This window comes from Neopelma chrysocephalum, unplaced genomic scaffold (assembly GCF_003984885.1).
Source record: "Neopelma chrysocephalum unplaced genomic scaffold, ASM398488v2 Primary Assembly neopelma1_138, whole genome shotgun sequence".
NCBI lineage: Eukaryota > Metazoa > Chordata > Aves > Passeriformes > Pipridae > Neopelma > Neopelma chrysocephalum.
Window position 1 is genome coordinate 922,551 of NW_020897800.1, and position 19,408 is coordinate 941,958.

The following is a 19,408-nucleotide window of genomic DNA, read 5'->3' on the forward strand; positions in this document are numbered from 1 at the left end:
AATTGCTGCCTTGGTTAATACGTAAATTGCCGACTGTTCCCTTCTATTCCATCAGCTCCAGCAGAGACAATTATGAATACAGGCCTCCTGCCCTTTGGGATGATTAACATTCCCTTTCCTCAGTGTCCCCAGCACTGCTGACCCACATTCAGCTCCTGAAATGCAGTTCTATGTAAACTGCAACGTTGGGTGTCAGCAGAATGTGCCAGCCCAGCAGGGCCAGGCACACACAGCTCACGCTCCCCTCCTCTCCCTAAATAAACGCGGTGCTCAACTTCCAAAGGGCCAGGAAAATCCCAGCCCTTTAATATCAGACCAGGCACTGAACTACTCCCTTGCTTCTCTTTTAAGGGAAAAGGGGACACAAGCCAGGAATGCTGAGGCTGTTATCTCCAACTGTCATGTCAAAGTCCACTTGACCTGGTAAATGTCCATCAGAAAGGAAAACAGACTCCGACACCTCATCAATAGACCACCTTTAATTCCAGGCTCAGCAATGGACACCAGCCTACACCGTCATTAATTTCACCCCCTGGAAGAGGCCCAAAAACACAGGGTACAATCTATTTCCAAGCTCACACAGACATGCACAGTGGAATTCCTTCTGAGACACCGGACGAGCGCGGTTCCCAAGGAGGGGCCGTGACGAGCAAACCAGCTTTTCTCTAAGAGAATGTGACACGGGGTCAAGTTTGTGCAGGGATTTGGTGGCTATATTTGAACTGCCCGGTTCTCCTACGCAGCCACTACTGGGAGAGAGGGATCACCTCAGGAAGGGGCTGCCAGCACACACAGCAACGGGGCTGCATTTGCGTTCTGTGATCAAAGAATTCTTTCAGATCCCTAAATGGGACCGTTTTGCCAAGGTTTTGCTTGCTTCCAAGTTCTTTCCATTAAGTGTCAAAAGTGTAACTGTGATGAAGACAAGCTCGCAGTAGCATTATTTTGTATTCCTGTTGCCAGTCAAAAATGCCTTCCCATACGGATTCGTCCTTTCCAACACATTTCTGACACCTCCCCTCTAACCTCCTGAATCCCAGAGCCTGAACCAAGCAGCTCCTCTCTCCTTTCCTACTCCTTTCCCAGAGCCAACAGCAACAGTCCTGTCAACGAAGGAAAAGTACTGAACCCACAGTGCTCTGGGTTTGCAGGCAGAATCCAATCCACTCGCTCGCACTCCTCTCCACAGGCTGGGATTTGAAAGGAAACCCGACCTCAGAGTTGAGAAAGCTTCCAGGTCAAGTTTCAGCTCCAAGCTCTCCCAGCTCAGTGGAACAGATGGCAGTTGTTCCAGCACAGGTATTTCCCCGGGCTCGGGGAGCCCTCGGAGCTCAGAGGGACAGGGACAGGATCTCCTCAGTGCAGGGGAATGTGTCACACCCCAACCCACCACACACTCCAGAGCCCACCAGCACCTCACCAACCCACCAGAAAGGAGCTGTGCTGCTTCCCAAGGCCCACAACCCGCCCTCGGTCACCCCGGGGCAGCAGGAATGAGTGTACACTGCTGTTAAGCAAAGCACAAGTTTTCCAAGCTTAGCATCCTCTTCCATCACCCACAAACAACCTGCGAAATCCAGCCTTGGCCCTGCCAATGTGGGACACGATTCCCAGACAAAACTTTAGTGCATTCTTCAGACAAAATCAACTATTCCCATGCAAAACATGGTCTCTGCTTTGGTATTTTTGCAAACTTCAGAGTCAGCACCATTGAAAAGAAACCTTGACCCAACGAGGGAGGCTGGAAACAGGAACAGGAAAACAACTTGGAGTTGGATCACTGCTTTTTCAGGAGTGATGTCCACTCAGGGGGATCAGTGCGCTCCAAGCGCCTGAACCCATCACCCTGTTTCTATCAGCGAGGTTCAGGTTTATCAGGGGGAGAACAACAGCACAGAACAGCTGAAGTGCAGGTTAAATTGTGGCATCGAGCACTTGGAGGCACAGAAGGAGCCACCAGGGCAGGCAGATACAGCCCAGCCCCGAAAAGAACTGTCCAGGAGGTGCAATAAGCGATTTTTAAGCAGCCCCTGCAATGACTCTCACTTTGTTCCCCGGGTGCAGAGCCGGAGCTCCCGCAAACCCGCGCCACGGTCACTTTCCCCTCGTGTTTCCACACAATGTCACCGGGAAACTGACCGGGGACACCCCCGGGCAGCCCCCGCGGCGCCTCCCGGGAGCCCCGAGCGGGGCTGTGCCCACGGCCTGCCCGCTGCCTTCCCGGCGCTGCCCCGCTCCCATCCTGCTGCAGTTCCCGGGCAGGATTCCGGTGTGGCACTGGTGCATGCAGGAAGGCGAGCCCTCTCGGGGAGCTCGGTGTCACGGGCGGAATCACGAGCGCGGCGCCGGTGCCGCGGATCTCCCGCCGCGTCCCGGGGCTCGCCCGCACCTGGATCCGCCCGGAGCTCCCGCCGCGCTCCGGGGCTCACCTGGGAGCGCGGCCGCACCTGGATCCACCTGGATCCGCCGCTCCCTCGAGAGGCCCTTCCTGCGGTTTCTCACGGCCCTGGGAACGCTCGGCCACGATCGTGTTCTCCCCGCTTCGGTAAGGAACGAGCTGCCCCCCGCCCCAGCTCCGCGTCCCCCCCGGCTCCAGGGGCGCATCCCGGGTACCGCGGGCGCATCCCCCCCGCTCCACCTCCACGTTATCCCGGCGCCGCGGGGACCCGCGGGGGGACACCCCGCTGACAGCGGCCCCGGGCCCGCCCGGCCAGGGGGGAGCTCGCGGCCACCCCCCCGCCGCCCTCCGCACCCGCCCGGGGGGTGCGCGCCGGGCTCACCTTGGCGCGGGTCACCAGGTGCGTGGCGAGCTTCACCACGGCGAAGTTGCCCTTGCCGATGGTGCGCTCGATCTCGTAGTAGCCGATGCGGGCGGGCCCGGGGGGCCGCGGGGGCGGCGGGGCCGGGGAGAGCCGGGGGGCCGCGGGGGGACCCCCCGCTCCGCCGCCGCCGCCGCCTCCTCCCGCAGCCGCCGCCGCCGCCGCCGCCATCTTGTCGCGCGGAGCGAACCCCCCCCGCGGGGCTGCGGCACCGCGTGAGCTCATCCGCGGGGGGGCGCCGGGGGGGCGGCCGCTGCCATGGCAACGGGGGGGCGGGGCCCGGGCGTCACGGCTGACGTCAGCGGCGCGCGGCGCCCCCGCGCGGCCGACGGAGGGAGCGCGGCGGACGGTTTTGGGGAGAAACCCGCCGGGAACGGACGGGATTCTTGGCGCTCGTGACGTCACTGCGTCACGGACGGCGCTCCCGAGCCTCGCCCCGGCGGGGAGAGAGACGTCGAAGAGCGGTGAAGTGACGTCACGGCCGCGGGGCGGGAGGCGCCGCGGTTTTGGGGGGGAAACCCCGCGAGGAAACGGGGAGAAGAGAGACGGGGGAGAACCGCCAGTCGTGGAGGAAACTTGTTTTTGTGACATCGCTGCGTTAGGGGCACCCCTTCTCTCGGCAGCGTGACGTCACGGGGCGGCGCGATTACGTCATGGGGCGAAACGCCGCAAGCTCGCTCCTCGTGACGTCACTCCCCGCGGGAACATCACACACACACACATACATACATACATATACATACATATACATACATATACACACACATACACACAGAAGGCCGGATCGCGCCTCCCCTCGGGGATGGCGGTATGACGTCACGGTTCCGCGCTATGACGTCATTCCTGGGCGGGCGGGACTTCCCGTGGCGCGCGGGGCGGAAGCGGAAGCGGCGGCGCGGGCGGCGCAGGCGCGCGGGGCCGAGCGCAGGGGACGCGCCCGCCATGGAGTCGCGGGGGAAGGAGCCGCAGCCGCCGTGAGTGCGGGGGGCACCCGCGGGGAGGGCCCGGCGCGGCGGAGCACCGGCGCGGGGAGCGCGGGGAGCGGGAGGGAGCGGAGCGCGGCGCCGAGGGAGCCGCCCCGCTGAGCCCAGCCCGCCGCGGTGGGTGTGAGCCCATCGTCCCGCGGCTCCTCCTGCGGTAATTCCCGCGGGATCCGCAGGGACGGTGAGGGGTCTGGAGCGTCTCCCGTGCGGGAGCTGGGCCTGGTTAGTCCGGAGAAAAGACTGAGAGTGGATGCCGTCAGGCCACACAGGTACCCCCTGGGGGTGCTCAGGGCGCGGTGCCGCGCTCTGTTCGGCGGCACGGCCACAATCGGAACCAAACCGTGAGGAAGCACTTCTTTCCAGAGCGCTGGAACGGCTGCCCAGGGAGGCCGTGGAGTGTCCCTCTCTGGAGACATCCCAAGCCCGCCTGGATGTGCTCCTGTGTCACCTGCTCCAGGTGGCCCTGCCTTGGACAGGGTGATCCCCAGAGGTGCCTTCCAGCCCCAGCCATTCTGTGATTCTGGGATCAATCCCACTGCTCCTGGAGCCAGATTATCCACCTGGGCTGTGGAGCTCAGTGGCTGTAAGCTGGATCTCTGGACATTAATAGGGGCTAATCCCCGAAATATCCGCGTTTGCTGTCAGGTTATTAAAGCTCAGGTGTGGGTCTGCAGAGCATCCTTGGAGCTGGCCTTTGTTTTCTGGTCCATGGCTCCAGGGGGAATGCCAGATGCATGGAATAACATCCCTGTTGTTGTTGTCAGCCAGCCACCAGCACGCACAGGAACTGTGGATGTCAGGAAGGGCAGTGTTTTCTAGCAGCCAGGCAGCCCTGATTTCCCAGCCATGGCACTGCTGGAAGCAGCTGGTGTGGGAACTGTTCTTTCCACAGGAACAGGATGGGCATGGGGGACTCCAACCCAGCAGCAGTGCCACATGCCGCTGAGGACATCCAGGGGGATGACAGGTGGATGTCACAGGTGAGGCTGGAGGGGCACGGGGAGCCCTGGGAGGGGGGATCCCCATCCCTGGTCACACTTGTGACCCTGAGGCCACAACAGCCCAGTTGTGTGTCCTACCTGTGTGTCCTGTCATGATGGAGCGAGGGAGGAGGGGTCTGGGGCATCTCTCTGATGGGGAGAGACTGTGGGAGCTGGGCCTGGTTAGTCCAGAGAAGAGAAGACTGAGAGGGGATCTCATCCATCCGTATAAATGTCTCCAAGCAGTGCCAAGAGGAGGGTGGGTTAATGCAGGGAAGGGTTCAGGGGAATGGCAGCAGGGGAGGCTGGCTGGGCAGCTGTCCCTGCCCTGCAGCAGGGATGGATGCCCAGCAGGAATTGCCACCGTGCTGCTCCTCTCTCACAGCACAATCGGTTTGTCCTGGACTGCAAAGACAAGGAGCCCGACGTGCTCTTCGTGGGGGACTCCATGGTGCAGTTGCTACAGCAGTACGAGGTAGGGATGAAGGGGGGAGAAAAGTGGGCTGGAGGAGCTGGAGTGTGTCTCTTGCTAACCCAGGAGCTGGTGATCATGTGCAATACTGATGATTCCCTCTGTTCCCGTTTCACTGCTGTCTCCCGAGGCGTTCCTGCCCTGCTTCCTGAAAGCAGTGCCTGGGCACGGCTTTACGTGGCTGCTTGACCTCCCTGAGCTGTTTGTCTCCTTCTCTGGGGCCACGACCAGCTGCCTTCATTTTGGCACACATACAGAGCCCCTTGGTCTCTGATTCCAGCCTCCCATCACATCCCCTGTGGGTGTCCCTGATGTGGCCAGAACATGTTTAACCCCGTAGCACTCAAGGTGCCTGAGGCATTGGCACACTGGCTTCTCCCTAAAACTGCTGGGGCAGAGAAGAGCAGTGGCTTTTTGGCTCTTGGGGCAAAGAAGAGCTCTGCTCCACCGTGGTGGTAGCTGAGCAGCTTTGTTCTGCAAGAGCTGCTTCCCTTTGTTCTAGTTTTTTTACCTGGGGATGAAAAGAATTTAATCAGGTCACAGATTCCTTCTTCAGAGGCCCCGTGCCTAAGTCTGCAACAGATCAGCGCTCTGGGTCTCTGCTGAGTTGGGCAAATCACTGCTCAGGAAGTCTTCCCCTTTGTGCCAGTTCTGAGAGATTGAACATCAGCAGCTCTGTAAAGCCTCATCCTGTGCCCTTTGTGGAGTGAGTTTTGAGAGAAGGGCTCCCATTAACTCTCAGTGTAGTGTGTTCCCTTCCCAGTCAGGATGCTGCTCTGAAACAGCACCTTGATTTCTGCTTACAGATATGGCGAGAGCTCTTCTCACCACTCCATGCACTGAATTTTGGGATTGGTGGAGACACCACGGGCCATGTTCTATGGAGACTGAAGAACGGTGAACTGGAGAACATTAAACCCAAGGTACCAGCAGAGAACCCAACTGGGCAGCCCTGTGCTGACTGAGGGGAGACTCCAGTGCTTGAGTGGGGCAGAACTCAGGGAGCAGATGGACTTTTTTGTCTGAGCACCTGCTGGCACTGGGTGCTCCAGGCATTGGGGTGTGTTTGGGAGCAGAGCAGGGGGGGAATGGCTTCAAACTGAAAGAGAGAATGGCCTTCCAACCCAGGCCATTCTGTGATTTGCCTGTGCCAGGTGTAGCTTGGAGTTGCAGCCACCTCTTGGGCCTGAGCTGTATCCATGTCCTCTGGAAAGGGATGAGAAGTATTCACTGCAGAGTTGGTGAGGATGTTCAGGTGTGCAGTGAAGGTCACCTGCCCTCTCTGCACCTGCAGTTGCAGCCCTGGACAGTGTCTTCCCCAAGAGCAGTGGGCAGTGCCTGCCCCAGGGCTAAACTCTGTCAGCCTGAGTTCAGCCTTAAGCCCAACCCTCCCCACAGCTCACCAGCCACCGATGATGTTTATGCAGGGATTTCAGGGTCATCAGCCTGTTACAACTTGCTCTGGAAAAGCTGCAAACATTCTTTTTTTTTTTTTCTCCTTGTAGGTCATTGTTGTTTGGGTTGGAACAAATAATCATGAAAACACAGCAGAAGAAGTAGCAGGGGGGATCGAGGCCATCGTGCGCCTGATAAACACCCAGCAGCCACAGGCCAAAGTCATTGTACTGGTACGTCTCCAGGAGCAGTCACTTTATCTGTCCTCTGCTTTATGCCTCCCCTTGCTGGCTTGGCTTTGCAGGAGCCCTCCTCTGGCCCTTCCAGGGGTGGGTGGACTCATCCCGTTAACTATGCCGCTCCGAAGTGTTGCTGAGGAAGTCCTGTGAGGGGAAGATAAGTGCCCAAATCCTAGTTGGCTTCCTTATCCTAACAGCTTAGCTGCTGCCTCTCTTGCTGAGGAGCTGGGCAATGGCAGGAAAGAAAGCCCAAAAGAACAGAAGCTGTTATATTTAAAAATTCAAAGAAAACAGGTGCCCTGCCAGTCATGCTTGTAGCTCATCTGCATTTCACATTAGGTCTGAACGGACAAATTCTGATTCAAGGGATGAGTTCCTCTTGTCACAGACATCCTGAATCTTGACAGGCAGCCCGAGCTGGAAGGGAAAGCAGGCCTCCTGTTGCCATCAGAGTCATACAGAGCACTTTTTTTGCCTCCTTCTTGTGCCAGGGCCTGCTACCTCGTGGAGAGAAGCCAAACCCGCTGCGGCAGAAGAACGCCAAGGTGAACAACCTGCTCAAAGCCTCGCTCCCCAAGCTGCCCAACGTCCAGCTGCTGGACGTGGACGTGGGCTTCGTGCACTCGGATGGCACCATCTCCTACCACGACATGTTCGATTTCCTGCACCTGACGGGCGGGGGGTACGCCAAGGTCTGCAAGCCCCTCCATGAACTGATCATGCAGCTGCTGGAGGAGACCCCCGAGGAGAAACGAGCTGCCCTGGCCTGAGCCGCCGATGTCGGCGCCGAGAGCATCATCCAGCCCATCAGATCAGTTCTGTCACTGGCACTACAGAATCCTTCTTTCTTAAAGCACTTTCCATTACAGAATGTTACCGGATGTCCGTACCTAGTGTTTTGAGGGGGAAGGCTCGTGTTTAACTGGTCTTGTACATACGAGGGCCGGCTTGGTTGGTTTTATTGCAGGAGGAAATTAGCTGAAGAAGAGTTTTACTTTTAAACCATTCCTCATTTAAAACGAGAACAGGACTGTCACTCTGTGCCCCTCCCATGTCTTGTTGCTCTGTGGTTGTCCTAGAACCCCTTGTAGCCTGTCCAACACCGCGCCTGGCTCACCATTCCTGGCTGTAGCCATCGTGCTCTGTGTATTTGCCTGGGAACAAGAATCACATTCCACTTGCAAAAGCCAGAACAGATGCATTTTTCCAAACTCGGTCCCACCTTTTAGAAGTTTGGGGGTTTTTTTTGTTTTGTTGGTTTTTTTGTTTGTCGTTTGTTTTTTTTACTGGGGGGTTTAAATGAAAGGTGTTGCTTTCTCACTCCTTTCTGAAGCAGCATGAAACTGGAATTCAGAAATTTAAAGAAGCAAACGGTTACCTGAGCTCGTGCAACACTCCCAGGTGCTTGTCTTGTGCTTGTCTCCCCATGCCTGCTAGCCAGGGCACCTTCCCTCCCACGCAGCTCTCCCGGGGGCACCTTCCTTCCCTCCCACGCAGCTTTCCTGGGAACACTCCTGTTCGGGTGCTGCTGCTCTGCCCTGCTCCTGCTGCCTGTGGGGTCGCTGGCTTTTAGCAGTTGCTCAGTGTAGGATTTTAATGATCCAATAATCTGGCAGTCACTTCCTTGCTCCCTGGAACTGACAGACATCCCTCTGAGGTCCCTGCACCACAGGGCTCTTTGCAGTGCTGTTCCTTGTTCCTTTTTTTTCTTTTTTTTTTTTTTTTAATCAAGTATGACTGTTACATCCTTTTTTTTCTAAAGCAAACCCACATGAACAGCCCCTGGCTGCAAGGCCCAAATCACTCTGAAGCTTTACAGATCCCAAGGTGTATATTTCTTTATTGCTACTGGTTTACTTGTATAAACATTTTATTTGAGCAACTACAGCCTCTTACGGTAAAAAGTGAAGTTAAGGCATAGCTTTCCCTGCCCTAGACACTGCTCCTCACCTCTAGCAAGGGAGCTGGAGGGGCAGGTGCCCCCCTAAGGGGCTGTGGCTCGGTGAGATTTTGGTTTGGTTTGTAGTTAGGAGGGCTTGTTTTAGTGAGACAGCCTTTCATTTAAAACTGAGAGGTTCTCTTTCAGAAAGAAACAGTTTGGACCCAAGAAGCAGGGCCCTGGATTAATTGATAACTTGCAAATTGATAACTATTTTAAACCAAGTCTCTTCCTCCCTGGCTTACCTGCTGGAGCTCAGTGGTGCCACACAGGCCTTCCTGTGGGATCCACGTGCAGGTAAATCTGGGAGGAACAGAGAGCTTCCCTCTGTGTGCCGAGGGAGGTGCTCAGGTGTCAGGTCCTTGCTGAAGCCCATAGGTACTGTACATAGTCTGTCTGCCCTTTGCTGTAGCCAAGGGGCTGGTGTGTAACTCTGACCTAGCATTGAGGAATCCCGTAACGTCCCACCTCATCCCCCTCCTCCTGTAGATTTGATCATAGCAGGATTCCTGCCTGGATTGCATGCATAGTGTGTGTTTTGTTTCCAGTATATGTGATCTACACACAGATGAAGGAAAGGTGAAGTGTTCCCCTTGCCAGGATCAGACGCAGGGAGCTGTGGAGTGCCATGGGAGAGGAGGGATCACGTCCTGCCCCATGATCCAGACCAGGGATGCTGCTCCCTGAGGCTGGCTTTGCACTCGTGGCCTTGCAGGGCAGGCTTTGAGGGAACGCTGCTCACGCTTCCCGTAAGGTGCTGGCTGGAGAAATTGGGGAAGGGCAAGTGGAAAATCAAATGTTAAAAGTACACTGCAGTGGAGAGTTCCCGGGGAAGGGCTTATCCCACCCCCAGCCCCCTCAGGGAGCCAGGATAAAACTCATTCTACTCCCTGAGAGCTTTCCATCTCTCCAGGCTTGTGAGAAAAGGCAAGTGTGTGCTAGTTAATCTGTGCATCCCTGCTTCCCTTCCCGCTGCTGCTGCTGCATTTGGCTGAAGAGATGCTAACCAGGAATGTACTCCAGTAAAGCTCCGGCTTCTCCGCTCGGCACCCTGTGCCCGCTGTGAGTCAGCCCCTTTGGCAGGGTGCCGAGTGGACCGGGAGGTTTGGCAGGCTCCAGAGGCTCTGGAGTGTCACCAGGGAGGCTCTGCTGGCTCTGCTTTGGCTTGGCTTGCTGAGGTGCCACGCTCTGTGCTGGTTCAGTGCTCACGGCTCTGCTCCGTCCCTGGTGCTGGAGAGGGAGGACGGCGTCTTCTCCACTCAAACTTGGCTCTGCCTGGCAGGAAACTGCCCTGCTCACCTGAGAGGTGTTGTGAGCAAGAGGGTTCTGCCTCCTCGCTCACCTAGTGCTGAAAACCGAGTGCCTCGTGTGGGAAAGCTTCAATTCCAGCTCTGGATGTCCCTCGGGAGGGGCCTGTGCTGGAGCTAAGGGCTTCTCTAAGTGAGCATTCCCAGTTTGGTGTTTATTGCAGCAGAGAGGAAAACAAACAAACAGAAGATGTGAAATGACAAAGTCTTGTGAGGTGCGGGGCGGGAGGACGAGGCAGGATGGGAGCCATGAGGAGGAAGGCCCGTCCCTCCCCTCGCTGCCCACCCACCGCCCCGAGCCTCCCCCGGGACACAACCATTGTGATTCTGCTTTGGCAAAAATGCATCGGCTGGTAGAACTCACTGTTAGTGCATATTTCAATATAAATGTCAATGTTTCACCCACCGTGTCGCAGCCTGTGTGTGTGTGTGTGTGTGTGTGTACGTGCCGAGGCGTCTCCTGCCTCTGTCTCGGTCACTCTTGGTCTCCACAGGGCTGAGGAGGTGCTGCCAAACCTCCCACCGAGGGCCCTCCCTGGCCCTGGGAGCTGTGCTCAGCCAGATCCTCGCTCCTGATTTAATTCCTGCTTTTCCCCGCTCCGTTTGGGGCTTTTTCCTGTCTGTTTTTCCTCCTTTCTCCGTGCAGAGCTGAGGTCCTGTGAGCGCGGTGCTGCAGGTTAAGGGAACCGGTATTTCAGCCCTCGACAGGACATTGGCTTGTATTCAACTGCCGAGTGGTTTCTCTCTAATAGCCCTGGAGTGAACAGGGAAGGCACATCCCCACGCAATCCCCCTCACGGCCATCCCACGGAGGCGACTCGAGTTCCATCAGAGTGGGTTGGAGTTCTGCTTCTAGTCCCGCATGGGCGTCCGTCTGTCCCTGAGGTCATTCCATCTGCCACCAGCGTCACCACCTGTACCTGGAAACAATGTGCAGACTGTCCAAAGCAGGGGATCCTCAGGGAGAGGAGGCCCAGAGAAATAAAGTGCACAATAGCAGCAGCACTTGTCTCGTGCCGTTTGTCCCACGGAACCGGCGGCAGAGGTCCTGGATGTCTGAGCGAGCCCAGAAAGTGGCTTTGTGACAGGTGACGTGGGGCTGAGCCGCTTCAGAGGGGGATTTTAAACCAAAAAACACAATTGCAGACACAGAAAACGTGATAAAAAGGCCCCAGAGCCCTTGGAGAGAGGCCTGGAGGTGGTTGGCTCGGCGGCAGCTGGCACAGGGGTGTTTTCAGAGACACACACTAAATGCAGCGTGGCATCATTCCTGCTTCCCTGATGAACACAGCCATGGGAGAACTTTCAAATCACTTCAGCCTCTGGTGATGAGGGGTGCTGCAAACTGGAGGGAGGCTGCAAGAGCCCCTGTGGGAATCCAGAGAGCATCAGGAGAAAGGGATGGGGCAGAGCCATGCATCGCCTGGCAGGGGATTATTCCATCTCCCCACGGACTTTGGGGTCAGGCAGGCTGGGCAAGGGGCTCAGTGAGTGTCTGGAGCATGGACACGGCCCTGGGACTTCCCTGCAGGGTGGGGGACAGGGACTCCAGTACAGGGTCTCCTCGGAAGCAGGGGCTCCTCTATGGGGTCCTGTATATGGGCAGGGCTCCACAATAGAGGGGGACTTCCCCTGTGGGGTCCCACATGGAGCAGGGGCTCCTTTATGGAGCCGGGCTTCCCCTGTGGAGTCCTATATAGGACGCAGGTCCCCTATAAACCAGGGCTCCCCCTATGGCGTCCTATACGCGGGGGTGGGGGCTCCCCTATAGGACACGGCCTCCCCTGTGGGGTCCCATATGGAACGTGGCTTCCCGTGCGGGATCCCGCATGGAGCAGGAGCTGCCCCACGGCCCCGGGCTTCCCCCGCGGGTCCCTGGGAGCGGGGGTTCCCCGCCGGGCCGGTTCCCCCCCGGCCCCGCCCGCCGCGTCACTTCCCCGGCCGGGGCTGCAACCCGCGACGGGAGTGACGTCACCGCCGGTCCGTGTTTACCGCGGCTGCGGAACGGGAAGGGACAGACGGACAGCGCCGGGATCGGCATCGGGACCCGGGCACCGGCTCCGCGCTCTGCCCGCAGCGCCAGCGCGGCCCCGCTCCGGCCCCGGCCATGGGGCAGCGCGCCCGGGCTCGCCCCGGCTGAGCGCCCCGTCCCGTCCCGTGCCGTGCCCTGCCGTGCTCTGCCGTGCCGTCCTGCCCCGTCCCGCCCCGCGGACCTTGGCCGGGGATGCTGGCGGGATGCCGGGCTCCGGAGCGGCCGCGCTGGCCCGGGCGCTGCTGGCCGGGGCGCTGCTGCTGCTGCTGCTGCCCCCGCCGCCCGTCCTGCCCCAGCCCCACCGGCGGAACGTGACCGAGACGGAAGCCCAGTTCAACACCACCTACACCGACTGGGTGGACGCCGACCTGCTCCACATCTACGCCTTCAACCACAGCGTGCGCAGGAACGCGGTGAGCCGGGTGGTCGCCACCGCCGCGTCCCCCGCGGGCCGGGTGTCCCCCGGGGTCCCTCGTACCCGGGGGTGTTTGGGCGTGCGGGGCACGGCAGCCTCTGCCACGACGGCCGAGCAAAGTCCAGCCGTCGGGATGAGCCGCCGCCGCCGCCCGACCTGCCCGGCCAACGCCTCGCCTTGCCCTGTCCCCGCAGACCGAGGGCGTGCGGGTGTCGGTGAACGTCCTGTCGGACCACAAGGACCTGCCCGTGCTCTTCGTGGTGAGGCAGAAGGAGGCGGTGGTCTCCTTCCAGGTGCCGCTCATCCTCCGGGGCCTGTGAGTACCAATCAGCGGGTTCCCCACGCAGGGATGGATGCCCGGGCTGGGATCCCCCCGACAGGGTTTCCCCCTGCACGGGGGGGGTCACACAGCCCCGCCTGCCCCAGGTACCAGCGGAAATACGCGTACCAGGAGGTGAGCCGCACGCTCTGCCAGCCGCAGACCAAGGCCGAGGTGGAGACCCAGCACTTCTACGTGGATGTCTCCACACTCTCCCTCAACGCCTCCTACCAGCTGCGGGTCACCCGCGTGGAGAACTTCGTGCTGCAGTGAGGGGAGCCCCGAGCCACAGACCCGCTCCCTGCCTGCTGCCCGTGGGGGCTGTGGGGGCTGCAGGCTCCCCTTGGCACCCATCACCTCTCCGTGCTCTCTCTGCAGGACAAATGAAAGGTTCAGCTTCAACGCCACGGCCTCCCAGCCGCAGGTGAGGGGAGCTGGCACAGTGTGGCACGGGAGTGGGGCTGTGCCACGTGGCCACCGTGGCAGCAATGGGCCATTTCCCCCCCGCAGTACTTCAAGTATGAGTTCCCTGAGGGAGTGGACTCGGTGATCGTGAAGGTGACCTCGGCCATGGCCTTCCCCTGCTCTGTCATCTCCATCCAGGACATCCTGGTAGGTTTGGGCAGTGGGGTCTCGGGGTGATCCGTGGTGCCCGGCGGGGCTGACGGGCCCTCTGCCCCCCCAGTGCCCTGTCTACGACCTGGACAACAACGTGGCCTTCATCGGGATGTACCAGACCATGACGAAGAAGGCGGCCATCACGGTGCAGGTGGGCACGGGGCTGTGCCAGGGGGCTTTGCCAGAGGGCTGTGTCATGGTGCTGTGCCATGGGGCTGTGCCACGGTGCTGTGCCATGGGGCTGTGCCAGGGGGCTGTGCCACGGGGCTGTGTCACGGGGCTGTGCCATGGGGCTGTGCCGTGGTGCTGAGCTGCTCCCAGCCCCTGCCCAGTGCTGCCGGGTACCTCTGGTTATCAGAGCTCGCAGAGGGTATCCCTGGGATAACCTCTGGCATGGGAGACCCCCAACTGGGCTCTGCTGACCCCCATCTCTCCCCCCTGGGATGGCTGCTGCAGAAGAAGGATTTCCCCAGCCACAGCTTCTACGTGGTGGTGGTGGTGAAGACGGAGGACGAGGCGTGTGGGGGGGCTCTGCCCTACTACCCCCTCTCCAAAAACGCCTCTCCAGGTACGTGGGGGGCTGGAGGAGGCACCCACCCTGCTGGTGTGGGCTGTGTGTGGGGACACACTGGGGACAGGGCAGAGAGCTGAACCCCAGCCGTGCCCCCTCCCAGATGAACCCGTGGATCAGCACAACCGGCAGAAGATGCTGGAGGTGATGGTGTCACCTGCCATAACCTGTGAGTCTGGGAGGGGCTGGGTGTGCTGGGGGTGGTGGGCTCTGCAGGGACCCACAGCAGGTCCCCAGAGGTGCCACCCCCCCCTGAGGGCTTGTCCTGGCTCTGCACAGCGGAGGCCTACGTGAGCAGTGTGCTCTTCTGCCTCAGCATCTTCCTCTCCTTCTACGTCCTCACGCTGCTCATCGCCTGCTGGGAGAGCTGCCGGTGAGTCCCTGGGTGTTGCTGCTCCTCTGGGTGCTGGGCCCACGGGCACCATCCTGTCCCTGATGAGGTGGGGGCCCTCGGGCTGTGCCCCCTCACCACAGCCGGGCTGATGGCTGCTTCCCTCGGCAGGCAGCACAAGAGGAGGGGGCTCCTGTCAGCCATGGACTCGCCCAGCCTGGACACAGGTGAGGGATGGAGGCAGCAGCCACCGGCATGGAGGGATTTGCCTGCGGGATTCCCACTTATTCTGGCCTCTTGAGCCCTGATTCTGTAGGAATTCCCCACTATCCCCCTGAGCCCTGCTTGCCCCTCAGCTCCCCGGGGACAAATCCCAGTGCCAGGGGTCCAGGGAGGTCCCAGACTTCTCCACTGTGGGGCTGGCAGGGCTGCGCTGGGGCTTTGCATCTCACCAGCTCTGTCTCTTTCTTCCCACGGCTTTCCGGGGACTCCCAGCATCACTCCTGGGTAGGTGCCAGCTCTGTCCTCGGCTCTGAGCTCGCTCTGTGCCAGGGCAGGGCTGCGGGACTCTGCCCTGAGCCCGAGGGCCACGCAGCCCCGGGACAGGGGTGCCACCAGGGCTGACAGGGACCATCCTGTCCCACAGGACACTCCCGCAGCATCCCCGACTCCTTCCTGGGCCGTGGTTACGACAGCTACGGTTACGGCTCCTTCGGTGAGTGCCTTGTGCTGTCCCCCCGTCCTTCACCCCCCTGCCCACGGGCCGTGCCCACCCTCTGTGTGTCCTTGCAGGGAACGGCTCCTCCAGCAGCACCGAGGGCGTCACGGACAGCCTGGGCTCCACAGAAGTCTCCTACAGTTACGTGGGTGAGTTGTGGGGCGACTGGTGTGGCCGCAGCCCTGCAGAGCCACGTGCCCGGTGGTGTCCCAGCTCTGCCCCTCTCCGTCTCCGGGAAGGGTCCCGGGGCTGGCAGCCCCTCCGTGCAGCCCACAGCGGGGTCTCCATTGGCAGACACGTGCGGGGGAGCCCTGCTCCAGTAACTGTGGCTTTCCTTTGAAGGGCAGGAGCAGTTCAAGCGGCGCACGCCCTCCGCCCCGACGAGGCCGCTGAGCATTCCCATGGGTAGATGCTGGTTCTGGGCAGGGTTGGGCCAATCAAGGTGAAATCTGCCCAGCCCCAAGCTCGTGCCCGGGGCACAGAGCGCCCCAGCTCCCCTCCCTCAGAGCAAGGGCAGCACCAAGGGGCTGCAGGGCAGGATGTTGTTTGCCTGTGCCCCAGCTGTCCCCAGTGTGGCAGAGCCCCGGGGGACGGGCATGGGTGACGTTCACCCACATGGCTCAGCCACCACGTGTCCCCCCGGGCAGGGACAGCGCAGGGTCCGGGGGATTAGAGCCTGTCCCTGGTGAGAGTTGTCAGGGAGGCAGCCGAGTGGTTAATTGGGTGTGATTGGGGTCCCACGGGGTGGGTGCCGGGGTGGGCTGGGCCGGGGACTCCTCTGACGGCCCCACTGGGCCGCAGGGGAGCGATCCCTGGAGAACGTGGCCGGCCGGCCCCGCCTGGACTCGCTCAGCTCCGTCGAGGAGGATGACTACGACACCCTGGCTGACATTGACTACGACAAGAATGTCATCCGCACCAAGGTGTGTCCCACCCCGGCCCCCGGCCCCCGCCGGCCGCTGCCCACTGCCCGGACAACCCCTCACCAGCCTCTCCTTCCAGAAATACCTGTGTGTGGCCGACCTGGCGCGCAAGGACAAGCGGGTGCTGCGGAAGAAGTACCAGATCTACTTCTGGTGAGCGGGGGGCAGTGGGGATTGGGGGCACTGAGCAGTGTCCCGACCCGGGGCCCCCTGACACCCCCCTGCCTCTCCCAGGAACATCGCCACCATCGCTGTCTTCTACGCCCTGCCCGTCATCCAGCTTGTCATCACCTACCAGACGGTAAGTGGGGCGGGTTGGCAGCAGCTGGGGCTCCTGGGAGCTCTGGGGGCTCCAGTCCTAAACTGTGCTCCCCAGCACAATGGGGATGCCCCTGGGGGTCCCCCCCGACCCTCACCCTGCCCGTGAATGCAGGTGGTGAACGTCACTGGCAACCAGGACATCTGCTACTACAACTTCCTGTGTGCCCACCCGCTGGGGAACCTCAGGTGGGTTCGGGGTGGCTGGGGGTGGGTGGCTGGGGGTCCCCTGTGCCCAGGGCTGGGCTGTGGCGGGGCCCCGAGGACAAGGGAGGGTCCACAGCACTCAGGTGTGGACTGGCCCCTCGCAGCGCCTTCAACAACATCCTCAGCAACCTGGGCTACGTCCTGCTGGGTTTGCTCTTCCTGCTCATCATCCTGCAGCGTGAGATCAACTACAACCGGGCGCTCATGCGCAATGATGCCCACGCCCTGGTAAGGGACGGTGGTCACTGGGGTGCCCCGGGGGGGCTCAGCCCCCCACGAACCCCCCGCTTCCCCCGCCCCCCCCCCCCCCCCACAGGAGTGCGGCATCCCCAAGCACTTCGGGCTCTTCTACGCCATGGGCACCGCGCTCATGATGGAGGGGCTGCTCAGCGCCTGCTACCACGTCTGCCCCAACTACACCAACTTCCAGTTCGGTGAGTGCCCCCCCAGCCCCCCGCTGCCCACGCCGGGGCCGCCCCCACCCCCCTCTCACCGCTGTGCCCCCCCAGACACCTCCTTCATGTACATGATCGCGGGGCTCTGCATGCTGAAGCTCTACCAGAAGCGCCACCCAGACATCAACGCCAGCGCCTACAGCGCCTACGCCTGCCTGGCCCTCGTCATCTTCTTCTCCGTGGTCGGCGTGGTGAGTGGGGCGGGCGCTGTGGCGGAGGGGGACGCGCACGTGGGTCACCCCCACGGCTCACTGCCCACCCCCCCCCGCTCCCCCTGCAGGTCTTCGGGAAGGGGAACACGGCCTTCTGGATCGTCTTCTCTGTCATCCACATCTTGGCCACGCTGCTGCTGAGCACCCAGCTCTACTACATGGGGCGCTGGAAGCTGGGTGAGGGCGGGCACCGTGAGCAGGGTGGGCAGGGGGTAGCGCAGTGGTCCCCCCAGTGTCACCTCCCCTCTCCCCACAGACTCGGGCATCCTGCGCAGGATCCTGCACGTGCTGTACACGGACTGCGTGCGGCAGTGCAGCGGGCCCATGTACGTGGTGAGTGCTGGCACCGGGGCCCCCCTGGCTCTGCCGAGACCCCTCCTGGCAGCCCCTGCCCCTCACAGCCCCCCTGCCCTTTGCAGGACCGAATGGTGCTCCTGGTCATGGGAAACATCATCAACTGGTCGCTGTAAGTGCAGAGCCAGACCCCACCCTGCTTCTCCCCGTCACTGCCGCTGTCCCCACCCTGCTCCTGCTGTCCCTGCACTGGGGCTGGGCTGAGGACAGCCAGATCGTGACAGCTGTGAGCCCAGCATGACAGGTCCCCCTGCAGCTGTGGCACCCCAGTGTCACCTCACGCTGCCTGCCCTGCCGGGGGTTGCTGGCGTGCCTCGGGGACAGCGGGCACACGGGCACCACAGGGGGCCCCAGGCTGTGCTGACCCTGCTGCCTGCCCCTGCCTCCCCAGCGCTGCCTACGGCCTCATTGTCCGCCCCAATGACTTCGCTTCCTACCTGCTGGCCATCGGCATCTGCAACCTCCTCCTCTACTTCGCCTTCTACATCATCATGAAGGTGGGAGCTGAGCCCCCTGCCCCCATGGGCCTGATGGGGAGGGCAGGGCAGGGCAGGGCACTGCTGCCAGCTCCTGCCTGCACAGTGACACCGGGCTCTCCCACAGCTTCGCAGCGGCGAGCGCATCAAGCTCATCCCCCTGCTCTGCATCATCAGCACCTCTGTGGTCTGGGGCTTTGCCCTCTTCTTCTTCTTCCAGGGGCTCAGCACCTGGCAGGTGAGCAGGAGGGTGGCTCAGGCAGTGGGGTGGGCAGGGTGGCCACGGGCGGGCACAGTGACACTGGCCCTGTCCCCAACAGAAAACGCCAGCGGAATCTCGGGAGCACAACCGTGACTGCATCCTGCTCGACTTCTTTGACGACCACGACATCTGGCACTTTCTCTCCTCCATCGCCATGTTCGGCTCCTTCTTGGTAGGTGCTGGTTCCTCCAGCCCAGCAGACCCTGCCCCTGCCCCCCAGCTCACCATGCCCCGCTCCCCTCGCTCTCCTTGCTCCGCAGGTGCTGCTGACACTGGACGATGACCTGGACTGCATCCAGCGGGACAAGATCTACGTCTTCTAGGAGCCCGCAGCCTCACGCTGCCCTGGGACTGTGCCAAACACCCCGCTGCAGCCCCGGGAGGGGGACCCACCCCCGGGGAGGGATGTCCGTGCTGCAGGTCCTGCCAGCCGCTCCGTCCCCCTCCCCACGCAGCCTGGGGGTCCCGGTGCACCTCCTCCCTGTCAGCCAGGTCCCTCCAGGCACTATGTGCCCATCCCTGGGCCTGTCGTGGCCAAAAACAGGGCCGGGGGGCCACCGGCGCACCGTCCTCGGTGGCAAGTGACACTGGAAAAGGTGCTGCTGCTCCGTGTCCGTGTGCCCGTGGGCGCGGCGAGGGGATTGCGGCGAGCGCCGTGCCAGCAGCCCCGGGGCCCCCCGAGCTCGCGGGTGTGGGTCTCTCTTCAGTGCCTGAGTCGTATGGGTGGGAGGTGGGGGTGTGTGGGGCCAGCACGGTGGTGGCAGTGGCCAGAGAGGCCCCACTCGTGTCCCCTGCAGTGTCCCGGGGGGGTGGCTGTGGCGGGCCCCCGTTGCCGCTCCCACTGAGGTGCCGCGCGCTCTCCGCGCGTGGATCTGCTGGGAAGGGACTCGCATTAAAGTGTCTGCACTTTGCCTGAGCCTCCTGCCTCCTGCCTGGGCAGCAGGAGCCCGGGGGGGGTCCCGGGGGGCAGCTGCCACCGGGTGTCAGCCAGGCACTGCTGTGGCACTGTCTCCTTCCCACGGGATTTTGGGAGAGTGGAGATGCTGCAGCGCTGCTGCTGCTC

The 19,408-nt window shown here is 61.4% G+C and overlaps 3 protein-coding genes across 16 annotated transcripts in view; 2 read left to right on the top strand and 1 right to left on the bottom strand.

Moving 5' to 3' along the window:
• SIK3 (SIK family kinase 3) overlaps positions 1–2,990 on the bottom strand; it is a 73,390-nt gene extending 70,400 nt beyond the window's left edge. For all 5 annotated transcript variants that reach the window (XM_027699332.1, XM_027699335.1, XM_027699333.1 and 2 more), the window contains exon 1: positions 2,781–2,990. In XM_027699332.1, the coding sequence (XP_027555133.1) occupies positions 2,781–2,990 (210 nt within the window). The remainder of the gene's footprint in view (positions 1–2,780) is intronic.
• On the top strand, positions 2,386–10,542 carry PAFAH1B2 (platelet activating factor acetylhydrolase 1b catalytic subunit 2). Of its 5 annotated transcripts, none has more exons than XM_027699341.1 (6): positions 2,386–2,545; positions 4,695–4,782; positions 5,168–5,257; positions 6,061–6,177; positions 6,760–6,882; positions 7,380–7,764. In XM_027699341.1, the coding sequence occupies exons 2-6, from the start codon at positions 4,702–4,704 to the stop codon at positions 7,656–7,658; spliced, it is 690 nt and encodes a 229-aa protein (XP_027555142.1). In that variant the 5' UTR covers positions 2,386–2,545; positions 4,695–4,701; the 3' UTR covers positions 7,659–7,764. The 5 variants fall into 5 exon arrangements, with proteins under 5 accessions (XP_027555142.1, XP_027555141.1, XP_027555139.1 ...); XM_027699340.1 differs by lacking the exon at positions 2,386–2,545 and adding an exon at positions 2,780–2,798 and having other exon boundaries at positions 7,380–10,542; XM_027699338.1 differs by lacking the exon at positions 2,386–2,545 and adding an exon at positions 3,166–3,283 and having other exon boundaries at positions 7,380–10,542.
• Positions 10,543–12,253: 1,711 nt separating this feature from the next.
• Positions 12,254–19,256, top strand: SIDT2 (SID1 transmembrane family member 2). Of its 6 annotated transcripts, XM_027699342.1 has the most exons (28): positions 12,263–12,579; positions 12,776–12,897; positions 13,008–13,169; positions 13,279–13,324; positions 13,411–13,512; positions 13,586–13,669; positions 13,975–14,086; positions 14,193–14,258; positions 14,369–14,462; positions 14,592–14,647; positions 14,916–14,927; positions 15,067–15,135; positions 15,213–15,287; positions 15,481–15,543; positions 15,940–16,061; positions 16,141–16,214; positions 16,296–16,362; positions 16,495–16,568; positions 16,691–16,814; positions 16,903–17,020; positions 17,096–17,232; positions 17,322–17,430; positions 17,510–17,586; positions 17,673–17,719; positions 17,999–18,104; positions 18,211–18,321; positions 18,404–18,517; positions 18,606–19,256. In XM_027699342.1, the coding sequence occupies exons 1-28, from the start codon at positions 12,370–12,372 to the stop codon at positions 18,666–18,668; spliced, it is 2,616 nt and encodes an 871-aa protein (XP_027555143.1). In that variant the 5' UTR covers positions 12,263–12,369; the 3' UTR covers positions 18,669–19,256. The 6 variants fall into 6 exon arrangements, with proteins under 6 accessions (XP_027555147.1, XP_027555143.1, XP_027555144.1 ...); XM_027699343.1 differs by lacking the exon at positions 14,916–14,927; XM_027699344.1 differs by lacking the exon at positions 15,481–15,543 and having other exon boundaries at positions 12,264–12,579.
• The last annotated feature ends 152 nt before the right edge of the window (positions 19,257–19,408 follow it).

Bases quoted from the DNA above. Each gene is read 5' to 3' on its own strand.
- PAFAH1B2 (XM_027699337.1), top strand. From the start codon at position 3,762: ATGGAGTCGCGGGGGAAGGAGCCGCAGCCGCC. The intron at 5,258-6,060 runs GTAGGGATGAAG...TTCTGCTTACAG, and splicing joins AGTTGCTACAGCAGTACGAG to ATATGGCGAGAGCTCTTCTC. The intron at 6,883-7,379 runs GTACGTCTCCAG...TTCTTGTGCCAG, and splicing joins AGGCCAAAGTCATTGTACTG to GGCCTGCTACCTCGTGGAGA.
- SIDT2 (XM_027699342.1), top strand. From the start codon at position 12,370: ATGCCGGGCTCCGGAGCGGCCGCGCTGGCCCGGGCGCTGCTGGCCGGG. The intron at 16,215-16,295 runs GTGAGCGGGGGG...TGCCTCTCCCAG, and splicing joins AAGTACCAGATCTACTTCTG to GAACATCGCCACCATCGCTG. The intron at 16,569-16,690 runs GTGGGTTCGGGG...GGCCCCTCGCAG, and splicing joins CACCCGCTGGGGAACCTCAG to CGCCTTCAACAACATCCTCA.